The 18,038-nt window shown below is 34.3% G+C and overlaps 1 protein-coding gene across 5 annotated transcripts in view; it reads right to left on the reverse strand.

Moving 5' to 3' along the window:
* Positions 1-5,656: 5,656 nt before the first annotated feature.
* ZNF280D (zinc finger protein 280D) overlaps positions 5,657-18,038 on the reverse strand; it is a 106,528-nt gene continuing 94,146 nt past the window's right edge. For 4 of the 5 annotated variants that reach the window (XM_039469154.2, XM_039469157.2, XM_039469156.2 and 1 more), the window contains 3 exons: positions 17,984-18,029; positions 10,823-10,878; positions 5,657-7,447 (listed from right to left, as the gene is read on the reverse strand). In XM_039469154.2, the coding sequence (XP_039325088.2) occupies positions 6,835-7,447; positions 10,823-10,878; positions 17,984-18,029 (715 nt within the window). In that variant the 3' untranslated portion in view covers positions 5,657-6,834. The remainder of the gene's footprint in view (positions 7,448-10,822; positions 10,879-17,983; positions 18,030-18,038) is intronic. The other variant, XM_074393823.1, reaches the window with a different exon arrangement.

Here is an 18,038-nt window from a genome sequence, read left to right on the forward strand (position 1 = left end):
AATTTCTAGTTCTTTCATTCTCTGTTGTTCTCATTTGCAATCCTACCATTTCTCAGCTGAGTTAATTTCTTAAAATATCTTGTCAGACCCGGCGCGGTGGCTCACGCCTGCAATCCCAGAACTTTGGGAGGCCAAGGCAGGTAGATCACTTGAGGTCAAGAGTTTGAGACCAGCCTGGCCAACATGGTGAAATCCTGTCTCTACTAAAAATACAAAAGAAAGAAAAGTAGCTGGGCATGATGATGGATGTCTGTAATCCCAGCTACTCCAGAGGCTGAGGACAGAGAATCACTTGAACCCAGGAGGCCGAGGTTTCAATGAGCTGAGATTGCTCCATTGTACTGCAGCCTGGGCGACAGAGCAAGCCTCCGTCTCAAAAAAAAAAAAAAAAAAAAAAAAAAAAAAAAAAAAAAAAAAAGTCAAATGCAGCTAATACAGTAACCAAAACATGCTGTTAACATTCTGTTATCCGAAGTCTTCTGATAGAGATAAAGTTTATTAAGAATACCATTTGTCTTCCAAGTATTAGAGGTAATAGCTTACCAAATCTTTCATCACAGCAGAATGTGGATCACCCCATGTAGCTACATCATCTGCCACCTAAGCCACTGTAATTGTTTAGTTTTGTTTTCTTTCTTTCTTTTTTTTTTTTTTAATGACAGCATTCCACTTCCAGGATTCATTACTGTTTTGATCAAGATAGGCTGGGTTGTGCTTCAGAAACAAAAATTCTCTGACTATAGTGGCTTAAAACAAAAATGCTCATTCTCTCTCACATGACCATCTGAATAAACAGGGAGGCTCTATTCATAATAATCCCTCAGTAACCCAGCCTGATGAAGTAATCACTGTGTCAATATGACAAGACAGCACAACAAAGGAAAAAAAATTCTTAAAGAGTTTCCTATCAGCAATTACATGCTCCAAACCAGAAGCCACTTTCACTCACAATGCACTGGCCAGGAACTAGTTACATGGCCACACACACTAGTAATATTTGGTGAATCATAGGAATGAAAATCACATTAGGTTTTTAAAAAATAATATATAAAATTGACTTTGAAGAGTTGAAGAAAAAAATCTAGATGAAAACATCAAGTCATAGAAGTTTATGCCAGGAAAAAAGCTTTTCCACTAGTATTGTGGCAGAATTTTCCATTTTTACCTTACAAACTTAAGTATTGCTTTGCTATTTTTTAAATAAAGATTATGTTAATATAATAATGGATATTTTGGCTGGGCGAGGTGGCTCACACCTGTAATGTCAGCACTTTGGGAGGCTGAGACAAGTGGATCACCTGAGGTCAGGAGGTCAGGACCAGCCTTGGCCAACATAGTGAAACCCCACCTCTATTAAAAAATACAACAATTAGCCAAGTGTGGTGGCAGGCACCTGTAATCCCAGCTACTCGGGAGGCTGAGACAGGAGAACTGCTTGAAACCAGGAGGTGGAGGTTGCAATGAGCTGAGATTATGGATGCCATTGCACTCTAGCCTGGGTGACAAGAGCAAAACTTCATCTCAAAAAATAGTAATAATAATGGATGTTTTTACATTAAAAAACTGAATATTCTTCAACAATCTGCACACTTTGTAATTCTAGTAGAGGTAATAAGAAATGTGGACCAAATTTATAAACTAAGTTCTACTGTAATGTTTACAACAATAAAATTAAAGAACGGTTACAGAAGTACTATATGAAAATATTAAGTAAGGGCTGGTAAACTTTTTCTTAAAGGGCCAGTTTATACATAACTTAGGCTTATGGGCCATACGGTATCTGTCTCATTCAACTGTGCTGTTGATGGTATGGCTGTTCTAATATTTTGTTTATAAAAATAGTTGGTCGGCTGTGAGTCACAGTCTGCCAACCCCAATATAGAGAATTAAAATGTTTTTAAGGCAGTGGAGGTCAGGTGCGGTGGCTCATGCCTGTAATTCCAGCACTTTGGAAGGCCGAGGCAGACAGATCACTTGAGGTCAGGTAATGGGCAACATGGCAAAACCTGTCTCTACCAAAAATACAAAAATTAGCTGGGCATGGTAGTGGGCACCTGTAATCCCAGCTCCTTGGGAGGATGAGACACGAGAATCACTTGAACCTGAGGAGCAGAGGTTGCACTGAACCGAGATCTCACCACTGCACCCTAGCCTGGGCAACAGAGTGAGACGCCATCTCAAAAAAATAAATAAATAATGTTTTTAAGGAAGCGGATAAAGATGAAATATTTTAAAAGTTTAAAACCATAGTTTATACTCTCCAAATCTCCACAAACAGAATGCTTTACATGCTTTACTTTAATATTTAGGGGAGAAAAGTCATTTTAAAAAAGATGTTGGAGTGGATCAGCAATACAGTCAATTTTTCTCTTCTGTTTTTGGCAGTCTAATGATCCTAGATGCACCTGGGGCATTTTCCAGAAGCCAAACCCAAGGTAATGTCTGTGATCAACTATCTTTCAAGCCATTAACATCCGCAGCTACAGCTTCCCTTATAATGCAGTCCAATAATCTTCATAATAATGGCACACTGTGCCATCCATGAAGACTAAATTATGTATAATATACTTCTTCTTAAAAATGAAGTCAATTTTACAGTACTTTTAACAATCAATTAAAAGTTAGCTAGAACTAACCATAAAAGTAATTTCACCTAACATATCTCATTTCTTGAAGATGTTATAGTTGTTGCCAAAGATGTGTTTAATTCCTGACAAAGGATCTGTGTGTATCTTTTAATTTGAAGCTTTTAAGTTGAAAATTAAATATCATCATGGCTTTCAAGAATCTGTTTAACTATTCATTTTGTCTACGTTGATCTGCAGATGTGCCTCAGTCAAAAAAATAGTTATGCATTGCTTAATGATAGTGATCTATTCTGAGAACTGCATTGTCAGGTGATTTCAGCATTGTGTGAACATCATAAAGTGTGCTTACACAAACCTACAGTGGTATTGCCTACTACACACCTAGGCTATATGGCATACTCTTGTTCCTGGGCTACAAACCTGGGCAGCATGTTACTGTATTAAATACTGAAGGCACTGTAACACAATGTTATTTATGTATCTAAACTGTACTGTACCACAATGGTGTTTGTGTATCTAAACATAGAAAATGTACAGTAAAAATATAGTACAAAGATAAAAAATTATATACCTGTAATGAGCACTTACTGTGAATGGAGTTTGCAGGTCTGGAAGTTGCTCTGGGTAAGTCAGTGAATGGTGACTGCGAAGGCCTAGGACATTACTGTACACTACTGCAAACTTTATAAATACTGTATACTTGGGCGAAATTTAAAGTTTTTTCTTGGATAATAAATCTTAGCAGACAATAACTTTTTGAATTTATATACTAAAAATTTTTTTAACCTGACTTTTTTTTTGACACAGGCTCTTTCTCTATCCTTCAGGCTGGAGGACAGTGGCTGGATCACAGCTCAGTGCAGCCATGAACTCCTAGGCTCAGGTGATCCTCCCATCTCTCAGCCTCCTGGGTAGCTGGGACTATAGTCAAGTGCTACCATGCACCATAGCTAACTAATTTTTCTTTCTTTCTTTTTTTTTCTTTTCTTTTTTTTTTCTTTTTTTTTTTGTAGAGATGCAGTTTTGCCACGTTATCCAGCCTGGTCTCAAACTTCTGGACTCAAGCAATCTGCCCATCTCGGCCTCCCAGAGGGCTGCGACCACAGTTGTGAGCCACTATGCCCAGCCTTTTACTTGACTCTTTTGTAGTAACATTTTGCTAACAACATAAACATTTTACTAACAACATAAACATTTTACAGCTATACAAAACTCGTTTATTTATATTCTATACAATAACCTTTTTTACTATTAAACAATTTTTTTTTTAACTTTTTAAACATTTTGTTAAAAACTAAGAAACACAAATATTAGCCTACACTTACATGGGGTCAGCATCATCAAGATGTCATTAGGCAAGAGTAATTTTTCAGCCTCGCTATAATCTTATTGGACCACCATCGTACATGGAATACGTCATGATGTGGTGCATAACTGTACTTAAAAGATAATGGATTTTCCTCTTAAGTTTAGAAATAGGTAAATCAAGGGTTTCATTCCTTAGCTGAGTAAACAAATCTTAGTGTTTTAATAGTCTAGTAAAAATAAAACACTTGCAATCCTCTTTGAGTGCATACAAACTTCCTAGTTCATTAAAGTTAGTACAGAGTAGTCTTGTAGTAACAATGTTAATGGAACAAAATGATCATGCCAACCATAAAGACAATGTCATAACAGAAGCCTACAAAAATATTAAAACTTCAATAATTATTTTATAAAGTATATCCTTAAATTATATGCTATCTTTCCTATTAATAAAATGATTCACAACTCCTCTTGAGGAAAAGTCCCCTCTTTCTTTAGGTTAAGAAGTCTTTGATTCCATATGCATACAGTCACTGTAGGGATAATAAAACTACAATTAGTACCATCCATAGAATGATTATTTGCCAAAAAAAAGAAATATTTTTAAAGGAAATGTTTAAATGCTAGCAACTATAGTTGTAATGAAAAAATAACTTTAGAATCAGATCAAACGAGGTTCAAATCTAGGCTTTGTAGCCTTAGGCAAAAAATTGCCCAGATAGTTGGTTTCCTCATCTTTTTACTTGTAGCCAAAATAAAGCGACTCACATCTTGTTAGTTTATTTTAACAATGTTTAGAATAGTTCTTTAAAAATTCATGAGTTGAAAAAAAATTATAATTTCTTCCTTAAAACACTGGAGAGATGGAAAGGGGAAGAAATAACAAATAATTTTTTTTTCATTGCCAGACTTTCTCAAACAAGCACTTACAGTTCAGTATCTCATAGTATATGGGTACAAACAGTTCACTGACCTGCTACTTTGAATACCACTACTTGAAAGGTATATGGGGGTTGGAGTACCAAAACTCCAAAGGGATTATGTGTCACTTAGAGTCTTATTTTGGCATAGTGCTCTACAGTTTTGTAGCATAACATGATAATGTGGCAACAGATTGAATGATAACTCACAAAGTGGTCCTTATACAGACAGGCTTTTTTCTGACACCCTGCTCTTCTAAGGTTTATATTATTCCAAAAATCTTCCATGATACAGAATTACATTTCAAGGTGAAGGATGACAGCTAATGGCTCCCTCTCTCCCTATCTTTTCTTGGGAGCAGGAAAGATAAAAATATTAGCTCCCCTCCCCAAACTATTCAAAATAACTCATAATATATTTTGCCTATTTAGCCTCTTCAAATTATTCAGCAGATATAAAAATATAATATTAAATTCTATTTCTCTTGAAGAGAATTTATAAAGCAAATCTATTCTCATAAATATTAGCAATATTGTCCCCTCTACTTTAAGTCCTAATTTAAAATAATGTATCAGCAATTACAGAATGTGGAATGAAATCCTCACCACTAACACTTATATTAAATTTCTTTGAACAAGTATATAATTTCTAAAGGCAACAAAGGTAATCTGAATCAAGCAGTGATCAGAAAAATAGAATTATTCGGGGACAGATTTTTATTGCAAATATTTACTCAAAAACTACTATATACAGCAGAGTTTTAATGGCCATTTAAAACATTGAACATTCAGTGAAACAAAATTTTATGAATTCAAAGCACATTTTAAGAAGTAAAAATGAAGCATTTTAAATAAAAGTTTATTAGTACTTCAAAGCAAACTACTGTTCTTCATATTATTCATTTCTATATCTATTATATTCTAGATGATAAAAAAAAAAAAAACGAAAAATCAATTTAGCAGCCATCTTATAGATAAATTAGGCTAAATTTCCAAAACCAGTTTTTTTACATCACTGTTTTAGGTCCCATTTGAAGTTTTTATTTTACAGTTTCAGAAAAGTCACTTAAACATGGCTGAATACATGCCAGGACATGTTTTCAGTTTACTGCTTTACAATATCTACATGATACCATACTTTGGTTTGGCTTCCAGACCATTTTTATGGGCCTATTTCTAAAGAAGATCATTAAAACAATATTAAAAGCATAGTAACTACAAGAGTTTCAACAATGGGTTTCTACTTTACATTAATACAACTAATACATCAAAGAATTTCTGCACAGCTTACACACTGACAAAAAGCACAAATATAAATTTATATCTTAATAATTCCACTTTCACTGAAAGTTTAATTAAGGTAAACTTACAGCCTGGCAGGCTAATACTTGTATGGAGGTACAAAGATTCAAATATTCTGCTTACATGCGTCTGACAGACTGGAATGTTATATTAAATCCAAAATTAAGTTTATGTTCATCCAAATTCTAATTAGATCAATTTAGCACTCTAGGCATGCTCCATTTACCAGCATCATCCTCAAAATAAAGCCTTCATTAACAATGCCAATCAGCCATTATTTTAAATCAATTACTCTCAAAAAGTATATGGTTTCCAAATCCCTTCCTCTCAGTTAATGGAAAAGGATATCCAGGTAATAAGGATTTTTATCTTAGATCTGATGGAAGTTTAAACGGCTTTATCAATATAACTAGTATCAATTCATGTCAGCAACCAAATCCCACTTCCTCAAAAACCATTAAACAAGACCACTCCACTGCAAATGTAACCACCATTAAAATCCTGTATTAAAATCCATGTTTTTGGGAATCCCTACTAATCATGCTATTATTGGTGAATTGATCTCTTTGATAACATAGGTTGAGCATACAGGTAAAGTGTATGTGTGACCTCCCTTACATATTTCCATTTCTGAACCTACGACAGCACCACTGAGCTCACCTGATCGCACTGTTCCAAATGCTCTTATTGTTGGTACACTGAAACTTAAATTACTAATTTCAACTTCTTTCTTTTTCATCTGCCAGGTCTACTGTTGCCTCTGTTGTGCTAGGGTTATTTCCTCCAGGAATGTTATCTGTTTGTTCAGACACCACTTCTTCAGTCTGGGGTGAAGGATCATCACTACCCTTCTGAAGAATCTCTGTGGCTTCATACTCAAGTACCTCTGATGGAGTCAGAGGTTCCAAATGAATACTGCCTTGCTCACTAACATCAGAACTAACAGATTCAGGTTCATCTCTTTTTCTCAAAAACTGATCAGTGCTAACATTATCTGATGTTAACTGCAAATCCTTAATATTCTTTGAAGAAAATCTGGCTTCACTGGAGTTGTGATCTTTAATCCGATCACATAAAATCATATTTTCTGAACTTTGGCACATCTTCAACTCCATTTCCTGACAAACGTGCTGTATTTGTTTTTCCTTTTCCACTTTATCTGCAACAATATTTGAATCACCACCGAAGATTTTCTTTGAGCCAGTTTCCTGGTCTGCAAGACGGGTATCATTTTCCTTATCTGAAACTGTTAATTTTGTCGTTGATGAGCCTTCAAATGAATTTGCATTACATTCATTGTTTTCTTCTGCAGAAGCAGCTTTATCTTGTTTACTGAAAAAATAAAGTTATTTATTATCTATTTCTTCATAAAGCAATGTTTTTGAATACTATCAAAATAAAGACATGGTCTAAAACAAAAAAAGTCAAGGTACATTTGCCCACCAAAATGGAAAACAAATCCAAGTTTCCACTCCTTGCTACAACATTGTAATTTAGAAGGAGGCCATTTTACTAGGCAAGATTCAGAGAAACTCTGGAGTCACATATTAAAAGAAATCTATCAACTAGTTTTAGTCCTGGTTGTTATTTTTCATCTGTTCATATCCCTTGCCTGTTTCTAATTTAAATTTAAGTATTCTTACTAACTTGTAAAAGTACCCAAAAAATATATCTGGAGAAATCTATACTTTTTTATTATTATTATTTTTTCTTGAGACAGGGTGTTGCTCTGTCACCCAGACCAGAACACAGTGGTGCAAATGTCTCACTGTAGCTTTGACCTCCTGGGCTCAAGCAATCCTCCCACCTCAGCCTCCCAAGTAGCTAGGAATATAGGCGCACACCACCAAGCCTGGCTAATTTTTTAATTTTTTGTAGATACACACAGGGTCTTGCCATGTTGCCCAGGCTGGTCTCCTGGGCTCAAGCAATCCTCTTGCCTTGCTTCCAAAGTGATGGGATTACAGATGAGTGCCACCATTTCTAGCCTCCTTTATGATGTAAATAGCCTCTTATGTTTAGAATGTCTTTCCATACACAAAATCAGGTAAGCATTCAAACATATTTCTCTAATTTTTAATAGCCTAATTTAAAAAACATAAACACATGCCTGAAAAACTATGTAAATATATAATATACACACACATCAATGTGTGTATACATGTTTGTGCACATATATATTTATATGTGTGTGTTTCTGTGTGTTTATTCTCGCCCTGATGTGTTAACAGAAACTATTTAGTGAATCATAAAATATTAGAAACAGAAGATTTCTAAGATTACCTGTCAATTACATAGATCTAAAGATGCTTATTTTACTAAAATAAATTTAATGATTATACAGACCTTATTTCTTACATTTAATCTATCTGACATTTAGACGTTTTCCCAATGAATTGCACAAATATCCTAGCAACATTTCCAAAGGGCAACTTATTATTTACTGAATTATTAGTTGTATAAGGCTATTTCTCTGCTATTTATTTTGTTCTACTGATGTCTTTATCCTAAACCAACAGCACCCAATTTTAACAATTATTGATTAACAGTGTACTTTAGAATAAAACAAATCACCTACATTCAACAACTCTTTCCCATAAATTTCATATTTTAAAAATGTAAAAATATTTGTCAAGGATGCTCATTAAAACAATATTTAAAATAGTGAATATTAAAAACCTAATATTTATTTATTTATTTATTTATTTTTGAGACGAAGTCTTACTCTGTCGCCCAGGCTGGAGTACAGTGGTGCGACCTCGGCTCACTGCAACATTCCCGTTATGGGTTTTAGTGATTCTCCTGCCTTGACCTCCTGAGTAGCTGGGATTACAGGCGCACACCAACATGCCCGGCTAATTTTTGTGTATTTGTTAGAGACGGGGTTTCACCATGTTGGCCAGGCTGGTCTTGAACTCTTAACCTTGTAATCCACCTGCCTCGGCCTCCCGAAGTGCTGGGATTACAGGTGGGAGCCACCTCACCCGGCCATAAACCTAATCTCTTATCCAACAACAAAGGAATGATTAAATACATTATGGTATTAATAAGCAGCAAAATGTGAATCTTTTTAAAGTTTGTCAGGTTCCAAAACCAATCCCATAAATGTTTATTAAATTCACAATTTAATTTGTAAAATGGTTCATCTATCAGTTAATATGTTATTTTTTATCACAGTAAAATTTTGCTTCTCTTCATTTAGATCCTGCACATTTCTCTCTATATATATAGGTATAGATATTTTTAAGGCAGTCAAGTGAAGCAATGGGAATGAAGGGAACAAAGAACTCTGCAACTGGCTATGATCAATTAGTTATATCATTTTTGTCACTATTATGATTGAATGAGTTTGTCCATTATATTTTGTAATCATATGTTATTGGTAGAGTAGAAAGATTCTGATTTTTTACATCAGGCTATTTTAATCAATACTCTCATTAATTTTAATCATCATTCTTAACTAATTTTTTGGACCTTAACTGGTCAATTCCACATGAAACGACTGTAATTTTTTTCCTCATTTCAAATTTGTGTAATTCTTATTTTTGTTCAAATCATAATGGAACTAACTACAATTTACAGAAAATGTTAAATAATATGGAGATGACTAGTCTGCATTTTCTAACTCCTCAGTTGATATTTTGTTAACATTTCCCCCCAGAACTTATAAAAAATGCCAATGAAGGAAGAGCTAGATAACTTTACTATTGAAGTATAAGAAACACCTTCATAAGAACTTAATCCATAATTTGCTTTTAAGGGCAATAGATTAATCTCAACAGACTAAAAGGCAACCTACTGTTAAAATATATAGCATACAGATATAAATGGATGAAATTACCTAAGAGACAAAATAAAATTACTCATCTTTGGATTAAAGGATGTTCACATTCCTTTTGCTAAAAGATTGTGACATACCTTATGTTCTTTAAAATCCTACCGAAGTATGAAAATTTTAAAAGCCAATCTCTGATTTTTGAAACTTTGAGATCCTACCATAGAAGTACTCTTGGCTGGGCGTGGTGACTCATGCCTGTAATCCCAGCATGTTGGGGGACCGAGGTGGGCAGATCACCTGAGGTCAGGAGTTTGAGACCAGCCTGGCCAACATAGGGAAACACTGTCTCTACTAAAAATACAAAAAATTACTGGGCACGGTGGTTGACAACTGTAATCCCAGATACTCGGGAGGCTGAAACAGGAGAACCACTTGAACCCAGGAGGTGGAGGCTGCAGTGAGCCAAGATCATGCCATTGCACTCCAGCCTGGGCGACAGTGGAAGACTCCATATCAAAAAGAAAAAAAAAAAAAAAAAAGGAGTCTTATAGCTTTTTGAAGATACTTTTTAAAAACCTTAAGATTACCTAGTCGCAATAACTGCTCCCATCCTGTAACATGTAGCATCTTGTAAATGTCTTCATTTAATAGGGACAAAGAAAATCTGCCAACATGTTACTTACTAGTAAGTAGTTTTTTAACGACCTAAAATATACTCTCTGTGTTTAAAAGATTTAAAAACCAAGGACCTAGAGAATATTTTTGTTGGATTAAAATTTTTAAATTTTACTTTAATTAAGAGCCAATACTGAAAACAGCACTATATACAAAAAATTAAAGTCCTTTGCCATTTAACTATGCAATAATGCAACTCAACTGTTATTTCGTCTACTTGAATTTTAAGAAATTCAGTTTTTCCTTATATTTACCTTTCAGAATTTGATGTTTCTGTTTCTCTTTCAGCCATGTTAGGTCTTGTAATTTCCTGAAATAATTAATGATACTTTTCTTTTACATTCATAATTAATCTTCAAGAAAACTATTTTTATTATACCAAACTTTATTATTATTATTTTATTATTACCAAACTTTCCAGATAAAAGAAACTTAAGTGTGCAACTTAATATAACAAAGAAATATAAAAATAATTTATTAAATATAAAGTAGAAGTAGAATAATTCTCACAATTATGCACAGGTTTTAAAAATGTTTTCAAACCTATAAAAATGTCAGTGTACCAAAAGTTTCTGAATCAAGGTAAAAAAGCCGTTACCCACTCATATCAATGTCTGCATTTCTTAACCTCTATTTCAAATGGAGGTCATAATTACAATTACTTAAATAGAAAACTAGTAAAACACAATTTGAATTTGAATAACAAGATGCATCTATATTATTTTATATAAATATATTAAGTACAGATATTTAGATAAAACATTTCTGAATTTATGATTTCATATTGAGTCATGGTAACCCTTCCACTGTCAAATCAAAAATATAAAACAGTACTCAAAGTAAGAAATATTCTACTTATTTTAAATGTTTTGCAGAAAAGAAAGAAAAGAGTAAAAACTCAGTAAGCCATAGGCCAACCTAACAACTTGTAACAATTTCCAGCTATTGCGCACTTATAATGCATGAAGCAGTCAGTATATTGGAACATTACATTCACTATCTCATTTAATTCACATATTAGATATTATAAACACTATTTTCATACATGAGAAATAAGTACCACTTATCATGGTAAAGAACAAAGGCAATACCACAATAAGTAGTAAAGATTCAAATCTACGTCTACCTCTTAACCACTATGGTAGACCAACTCAAGCCTATACAATTGATAATGGTGTATTTATCACACACCATTATCTACTCACCCTTTCTAAACCCTGCTAAAATGAGGGCAAAGACATAAAATACTTTTAGTCATAAAGATGAAGAAAATAACAAAATATACTAATTGCTAAACAGATGTCAATGAATTTTTAGAAGAAAGAAAGTCAATGGAGTGGTTATTGATTTAGCAGTATGGAGGAAGTTACAATGAATGTCTTTGGTGGAGGAATGCAAGGAGAAGAGAATCAATTTGCCCAGAGAAGCAAAAATACCTGGTATTTGCAGGTGGTCAGTATACTATTTAGTACATAAAAAGTAATAGCTAAGCATTGCTAGTAAATCTAAATGCTCCTTCCCTGCAACTTATACAACAGGTGCCTATCCCTCCCCTTACCAAAGAGGCTAGAAGTTAACTTACTTTTTTTTTTTTTAAAGACTCTCACTCTGTGGCCCAGGCTGTAGTGCAGTGGTACGATCTCACTGCAACCTCCACCTCCTGAGTTCAAGCGCCTCTCCTGTCTCAGCCTCCTGAGTAGCTGGGATTAGAGGCACCCTCCACCATGCCCGGCTAATTTTTGTATTTTTAGTAGAGACTGGGTTTCACCATGTTGGCCAGGCTGGTCTCCCCTCAGGTGATCCAGCTGTCTCAGCCCCCAACAGTGCTGGGATTATAGGTATGTGCCGCCACACCCAGCTAATTCTTTTTACTTTGAGTAGAGATGGGGTTTCACCATGTTGGTCAGGCTGGTCATGAACTCCTGACCTCAAATGATATGCCCACCTCAGCCTCCTAAAGTGCTGGGATTATAGGCCTGAGCCACCATGCCCAGCCTAAAAGTTAACTTTCTGAACTGGAGATAGTCTAGACTTATGAACACCAGGAACAGCAGAAGGCAGGCATGAAGTACTGAGAAAACACAAAGATTTAGTAAAAGTCCACATACTTAACAATCCCTCTCTCTGGCTTCCAGAATGCCAACACCCAGAGAACTCACTCCCCAACCTAACACATCGGCTAGAATCTAGATTTCTCTCTGGGGACAATGATCGACCATAAAGAAAAAATTTTCCATGATTTTTTTTTCTGTCGGCCAAGCTGGAGTGTAGTGGCATAATCATAGTTCAACTGCAACCTTGAACTCCTGAGCTCAAGCAATCCTCCCACCTCAGTCTCCTGAGTAGCTAGCACTACAGTATGTGTCACGAGACTAGCTAGTTTAAATTTTTTTTTTTTTGTAGAGACGAAGTCTCCAGTGTTGCCTAGGCTAGTCTCAAACTCCTAGCCTCAAGGGATCCTCCTGCATCAGCTTCCCAAAGTGTTGGGATTACCGGCATGTGCCACCACACCGGCTTTGTTGAGGAGGATGGTCTCAAAATCATTATGGAGAGGCCCGGTGTGGTGCTGTTTTTTAAATGTTGTTTCTACTGTCTTCTTGTATGCAGTATTTTTATTAAGTTTAATGCATTTCTTGCTCCAGTTTCTTGGTATTTAGGTTACGTTTTTTCTTTTTGGAAACCTTGGTGATTGTTTCTGTCACTGGTGTTTTGAAATTGCATGATATGTTCACCCATCGTCGTTTTTTCATTCATTACATGGGCATTTAGAAAGAATGGCTTCATTTTACACTTTTACATATTTCTTTAATGTCAAGCTTAATAGAAAAAAACTGGATTCTTGTGTTTCTGAATCCAGTATGTTGTGATACATAATTTTGGTTGAAATGTATGAATAATACCCAGCTTCACTCAGTACTTTAATAATCTTTTCAAATAATTGAGATTATTTCCTTTGATACTACACCAAAAGTAGAAAAGTAGAAGTTTTGGCCGGGCGCGGTGGCTCACGCCTGTAATTCCAGCAGTTTGGGAGGCCAAGGCGGGTGGATCACGAGGTCGAGAGATCGAGACCATCCTGGTCAACATGGTGAAACCCCGTCTCTACTAAAAGTACAAAAATCAGCTGAGCATGGTGGCGCGTGCCTGTAATCCCAGCTACTCAGGAGGCTGAGGCAGGAGAACTGCCTGAACCCAGGAGGCGGAGGTTGCGGTGAGCCGAGATCGCGCCATTGCACTCCAGCCTGGGTAACAAGAGCGAAACTCCGTCTCAAAAAAAAAAAGTAGAAGTTTTTTTTGCTTGTTGCACTGTGGAATCTAACTTCACATCACTGAACTTTTTTGCTTTGTTGTATCAAAATCTGTTTGTTTTACATTTTGAAGGGATCTTTTATCCAAGCCTAATTTCGTAACATCATACATTGGTCATTTGAAACATACTGGTTCACTGAGTTCCCTAGATCTTCCAAATGTTGAAATATTTCATTATATGATATCAAGCACTCACATTAATTAATATTAGCATTAATCTAATCAGTGGTGGGTAGGAGTTTTTGCTTGATTTTATTGCTGGAAACAAATACAGTCAGTTATTTTCCTTAATATGACAGGCTCACGTTGTTAATTTTTCAAAAAAAAAAAAACAACACACAAAGTCTACTGAAACTCTAAGTCTAAATAGTCATAGTTTGACAATCATTCTTTAAAATAAAAATGGTGCTCTATAAAAAACACATGGGTAAGTAGAACTCACAACTCAATCACAGACCCAGATATTTTCAATAGGCAACGGTTGTATCTTATGCATATTTGCATTTTGTCACACAAAATATTAAAAAGATATGAGCCACCATGCCCAGCTAATTTTTTTGTATTTTTAGTAGAGACGGGGTTTCACCATGTTGACCAGGATGGTCTCGATCTCTCGACCTCGTGATCCACCCGCCTTGGCCTCCCAAACTGCTGGAATTACAGGCGTGAGCCACCGCGCCCGGCCAAAACTTCTACTTTTCTACTTTTGGTGTAGTATCAAAGGAAATAATCTCAATTATTTGAAAAGATTATTAAAGTACTGAGTGAAGCTGGGTATTATTCATACATTTCAACCAAAATTATGTATCACAACATACTGGATTCAGAAACACAAGAATCCAGTTTTTTTCTATTAAGCTTGACATTAAAGAAATATGTAAAAGTGTAAAATGAAGCCATTCTTTCTAAATGCCCATGTAATGAATGAAAAAACGACGATGGGTGAACATATCATGCAATTTCAAAACACCAGTGACAGAAACAATCACCAAGGTTTCCAAAAAGAAAAAACGTAACCTAAATACCAAGAAACTGGAGCAAGAAATGCATTAAACTTAATAAAAATACTGCATACAAGAAGACAGTAAAAACAACATTTAAAAAACAGCATGGGAATTGTTTCTGTGTACTTCAGCCAAAATGTCATTCATATAAATATATTTTTAGATGTGCAAGGACTGAAAAAAGAGGCACACCTTCTGAAGAAGCTAGTAGAGGACACAATTATCAAAATGATGAGTAAGCCAAGAAATGAGGAATAATTCATGGCTTAGCAAACAGAACATCCAACACAACAGAGTAGCAAAGGATAATCTTGACGTAACAACACTAAGCATATGCTTACAGTGCAACTAGTTTAACCTGAGATGGGAGTCTAGGATATTTCTGAAACCCTCTCAACCCCCAACAATTTTTTTTATATGTGTGAACACTGGAAAAACTATTTTCAAGTGTTAGAGAGATAAACTGAAACATAAAAAACAAACAAACAAACAAAAAACACCCAAAAAGCCAGCATCAGGTGCACAAAAAACTAAACAAAGGTGTAAAAAAAGATACATATTTTTAACTCCAGAAAAATAAAATAAGGTATAGAAAAGAAAAAGAACTCATGGGGTACTTTCTGGCTCAGCATAACAGCCTCAAAAATTTTGATATAACTTTTCTGCAATAAATACTATACCAAGCCATAGTGGTGCCTGAGGAGAAAGAAAAAATTAATACCCCTATAAGTTTTGTTTGTGTGTGGTGTGTTTTTGTTTTGTTTTTTTTTTTTTTTTGTTTTTAGCAACAGGATCTCACTTAGTTTCCCAGGCTGGTCTCGAACTCCTGAATTTAAGCAATCTTCCCACCTCGGTCTCCAAAGTGCTGGGATTACAGGTGTGTGCCATTGTGCCCAGCCTATTTTTGTGTATTTAATTTTTTTTTTTTGTAGAATATTAGTCAGAAAAATACTGAAAAATTTAAAAATAGGTGAATTAAACTCACATTACCTTAAATTCAAGCATTTTATTTCTGTGAAAAACAGTATTATTTTATTCTTCTGGTTAATGGAAGCAAACACATCAATAGTATATTTTCAAATCTAATTCTTTTCTTATTTTGTTTTGAAATGAGCAAACTGCCATGTATAACAATTTCTTTTCAACAAGTAACAATCATAAAAAAATGTTCTATTAACTTCAGTTTACAGTAATCTTCATTTGCAGGATGCCACTGTGGCTGGAATTGTTTAAAATTTTTGAATAACATTCCCAAATCTGTGTAAAATTGTACTAAGTAAAATATGTTACTAAAGTGTAGAAGACCCAAACACAAACTTGATTGTATATTATTGATATCAAATGCTGCTTTCAACTATTTCACATGGAATTTCTATAAACTTAAATCATCAGAATATTTAAGTGCAAACTTAGTGGCTCGTTTTTGTAAATCTGATGTATTTATACAAAACAACTTTTCTCCAGTTTAGAAATTTAAAATCTGAAAGAATTTCACTGAATTTTTCATATCTCTATATAAAATATGAAATTAGGGCATTTATAATCTTAAGTTCTATTTAATAAGCACAGTCCTCATAATTATCAATGCTCTTCATCCAATGACTCATGTATTTCTCATTTATTTACTCTTTTTTTATTTTCAAATTTGAGAATATGCAAATCTCTTGCTGAAATTTCATGTTCATCAAGTACACTTTCAAAATTACCTGCAGTTGTTGTAAGCAAAGGGATACGTCTTTTATTAAGTGTATAGCTTTATATACAGTCATGTTTACTGATTGTAAAGCTTTAGCTTCTTCCACTTGGCTCAAAATATCCACACAGATAATCTGCGTAATAAAAATTTGTAATCTATTTGTACCAATATCTTTTCAATTTCAGCATAATGTATTTTGTCATTTGATATTATATCATTTAATATTTGGTAATCATCTTGAATTCGCATGCAAAGTGTCTCAAATGCATTTTATCTTGATACTATCAGGTAATGGTATGTGATTTTAATATAGTTTTTAGACTAGACAAGAATATCCTGTTTGCTCACTGAATTCCCATGCGCCTAAAATATATATCCTTTGTACAATACTAAAAAAGTTGATCTTATTTAAATTCACGTATGCAGCATTTTTTCCTGTCAAATTATAATGAGTTAAACAATGCACAAGTTTGGCATAATTATTTTGGGGACAAAATATTGGCTTGTATACCCCTGCATCACATGACACATTTGCTCCATTACATCTCCGGCCAGGAGAATTTTTAAAAAGCAGAAACTACCAAACTACCAAAACTCCTTCAAGAAGAAAGAGATTACAACAACAACAACAACAAATCCTGCATCTGTTAAGAAATTTATTTGTAGTTAAAATTTTTTTAAACAAAAGAAAACTTTCTATGTTACAAAACAAAGCTGTTTGGAAGAAAGCTGATACTTCTGCCTGGATTTCACTTATATTATTCACCACTCAAGACAGAAAGTATTCAAAAGGTAAGTATCAAGTCTACCTCACTTAATTTTACTCAAAAAAAGGCAGTTATTAAGTAATATCAACATAAATTGACAAGAGAGCAAGTAGTTGAGCAAAACTATTTCTGCACTCATCTACTAGACTGTCCAGTAAATAACATTTATATGATAGTTCTGAGTCTTGCATTCAGAGTACTTGTTTAAGATAGCTAAAACATATTTAATATATTCAAAATATTTCTATTTTAAAAATTAGCTTAACCTTTTGACAGTTAAAATATCCTAGAAAATTATCCTGGAAAGATTAATTTTTCCAGTGTACCCAATAATTGAGATATTACTGATTTGGGGATTTTTCATTCATAAATTTATCTCCGTTACTCACTAGTTGAACTAAATAACAAACGAGTGAAACATAAAACATCTTTGTCAAAACAAGAATACTCTTAAATTTCACTTAGGACTAGACATTTTTATATCTAGTGAAAAAACTTTAAATCTCAATTTTTTTCTTCCTCACAACATCCCAAATATTGTTGATGTATGCATACTGAAATTGAAAAAAATTTTTTAATCACACTAATAATACTTTCAAGTGTATACACCTTTAAGGTATAAAGTAAAAAAAACTTTACCTTAGACACAGGTTTTTGTTCCTTTGTGGGAGCTTCTTTTTTTAATCTTGAAAAC

The sequence above is a fragment of the Saimiri boliviensis genome, chromosome 2, assembly GCF_048565385.1.
Source record: "Saimiri boliviensis isolate mSaiBol1 chromosome 2, mSaiBol1.pri, whole genome shotgun sequence".
Taxonomy (NCBI): Eukaryota; Metazoa; Chordata; class Mammalia; order Primates; family Cebidae; genus Saimiri; species Saimiri boliviensis.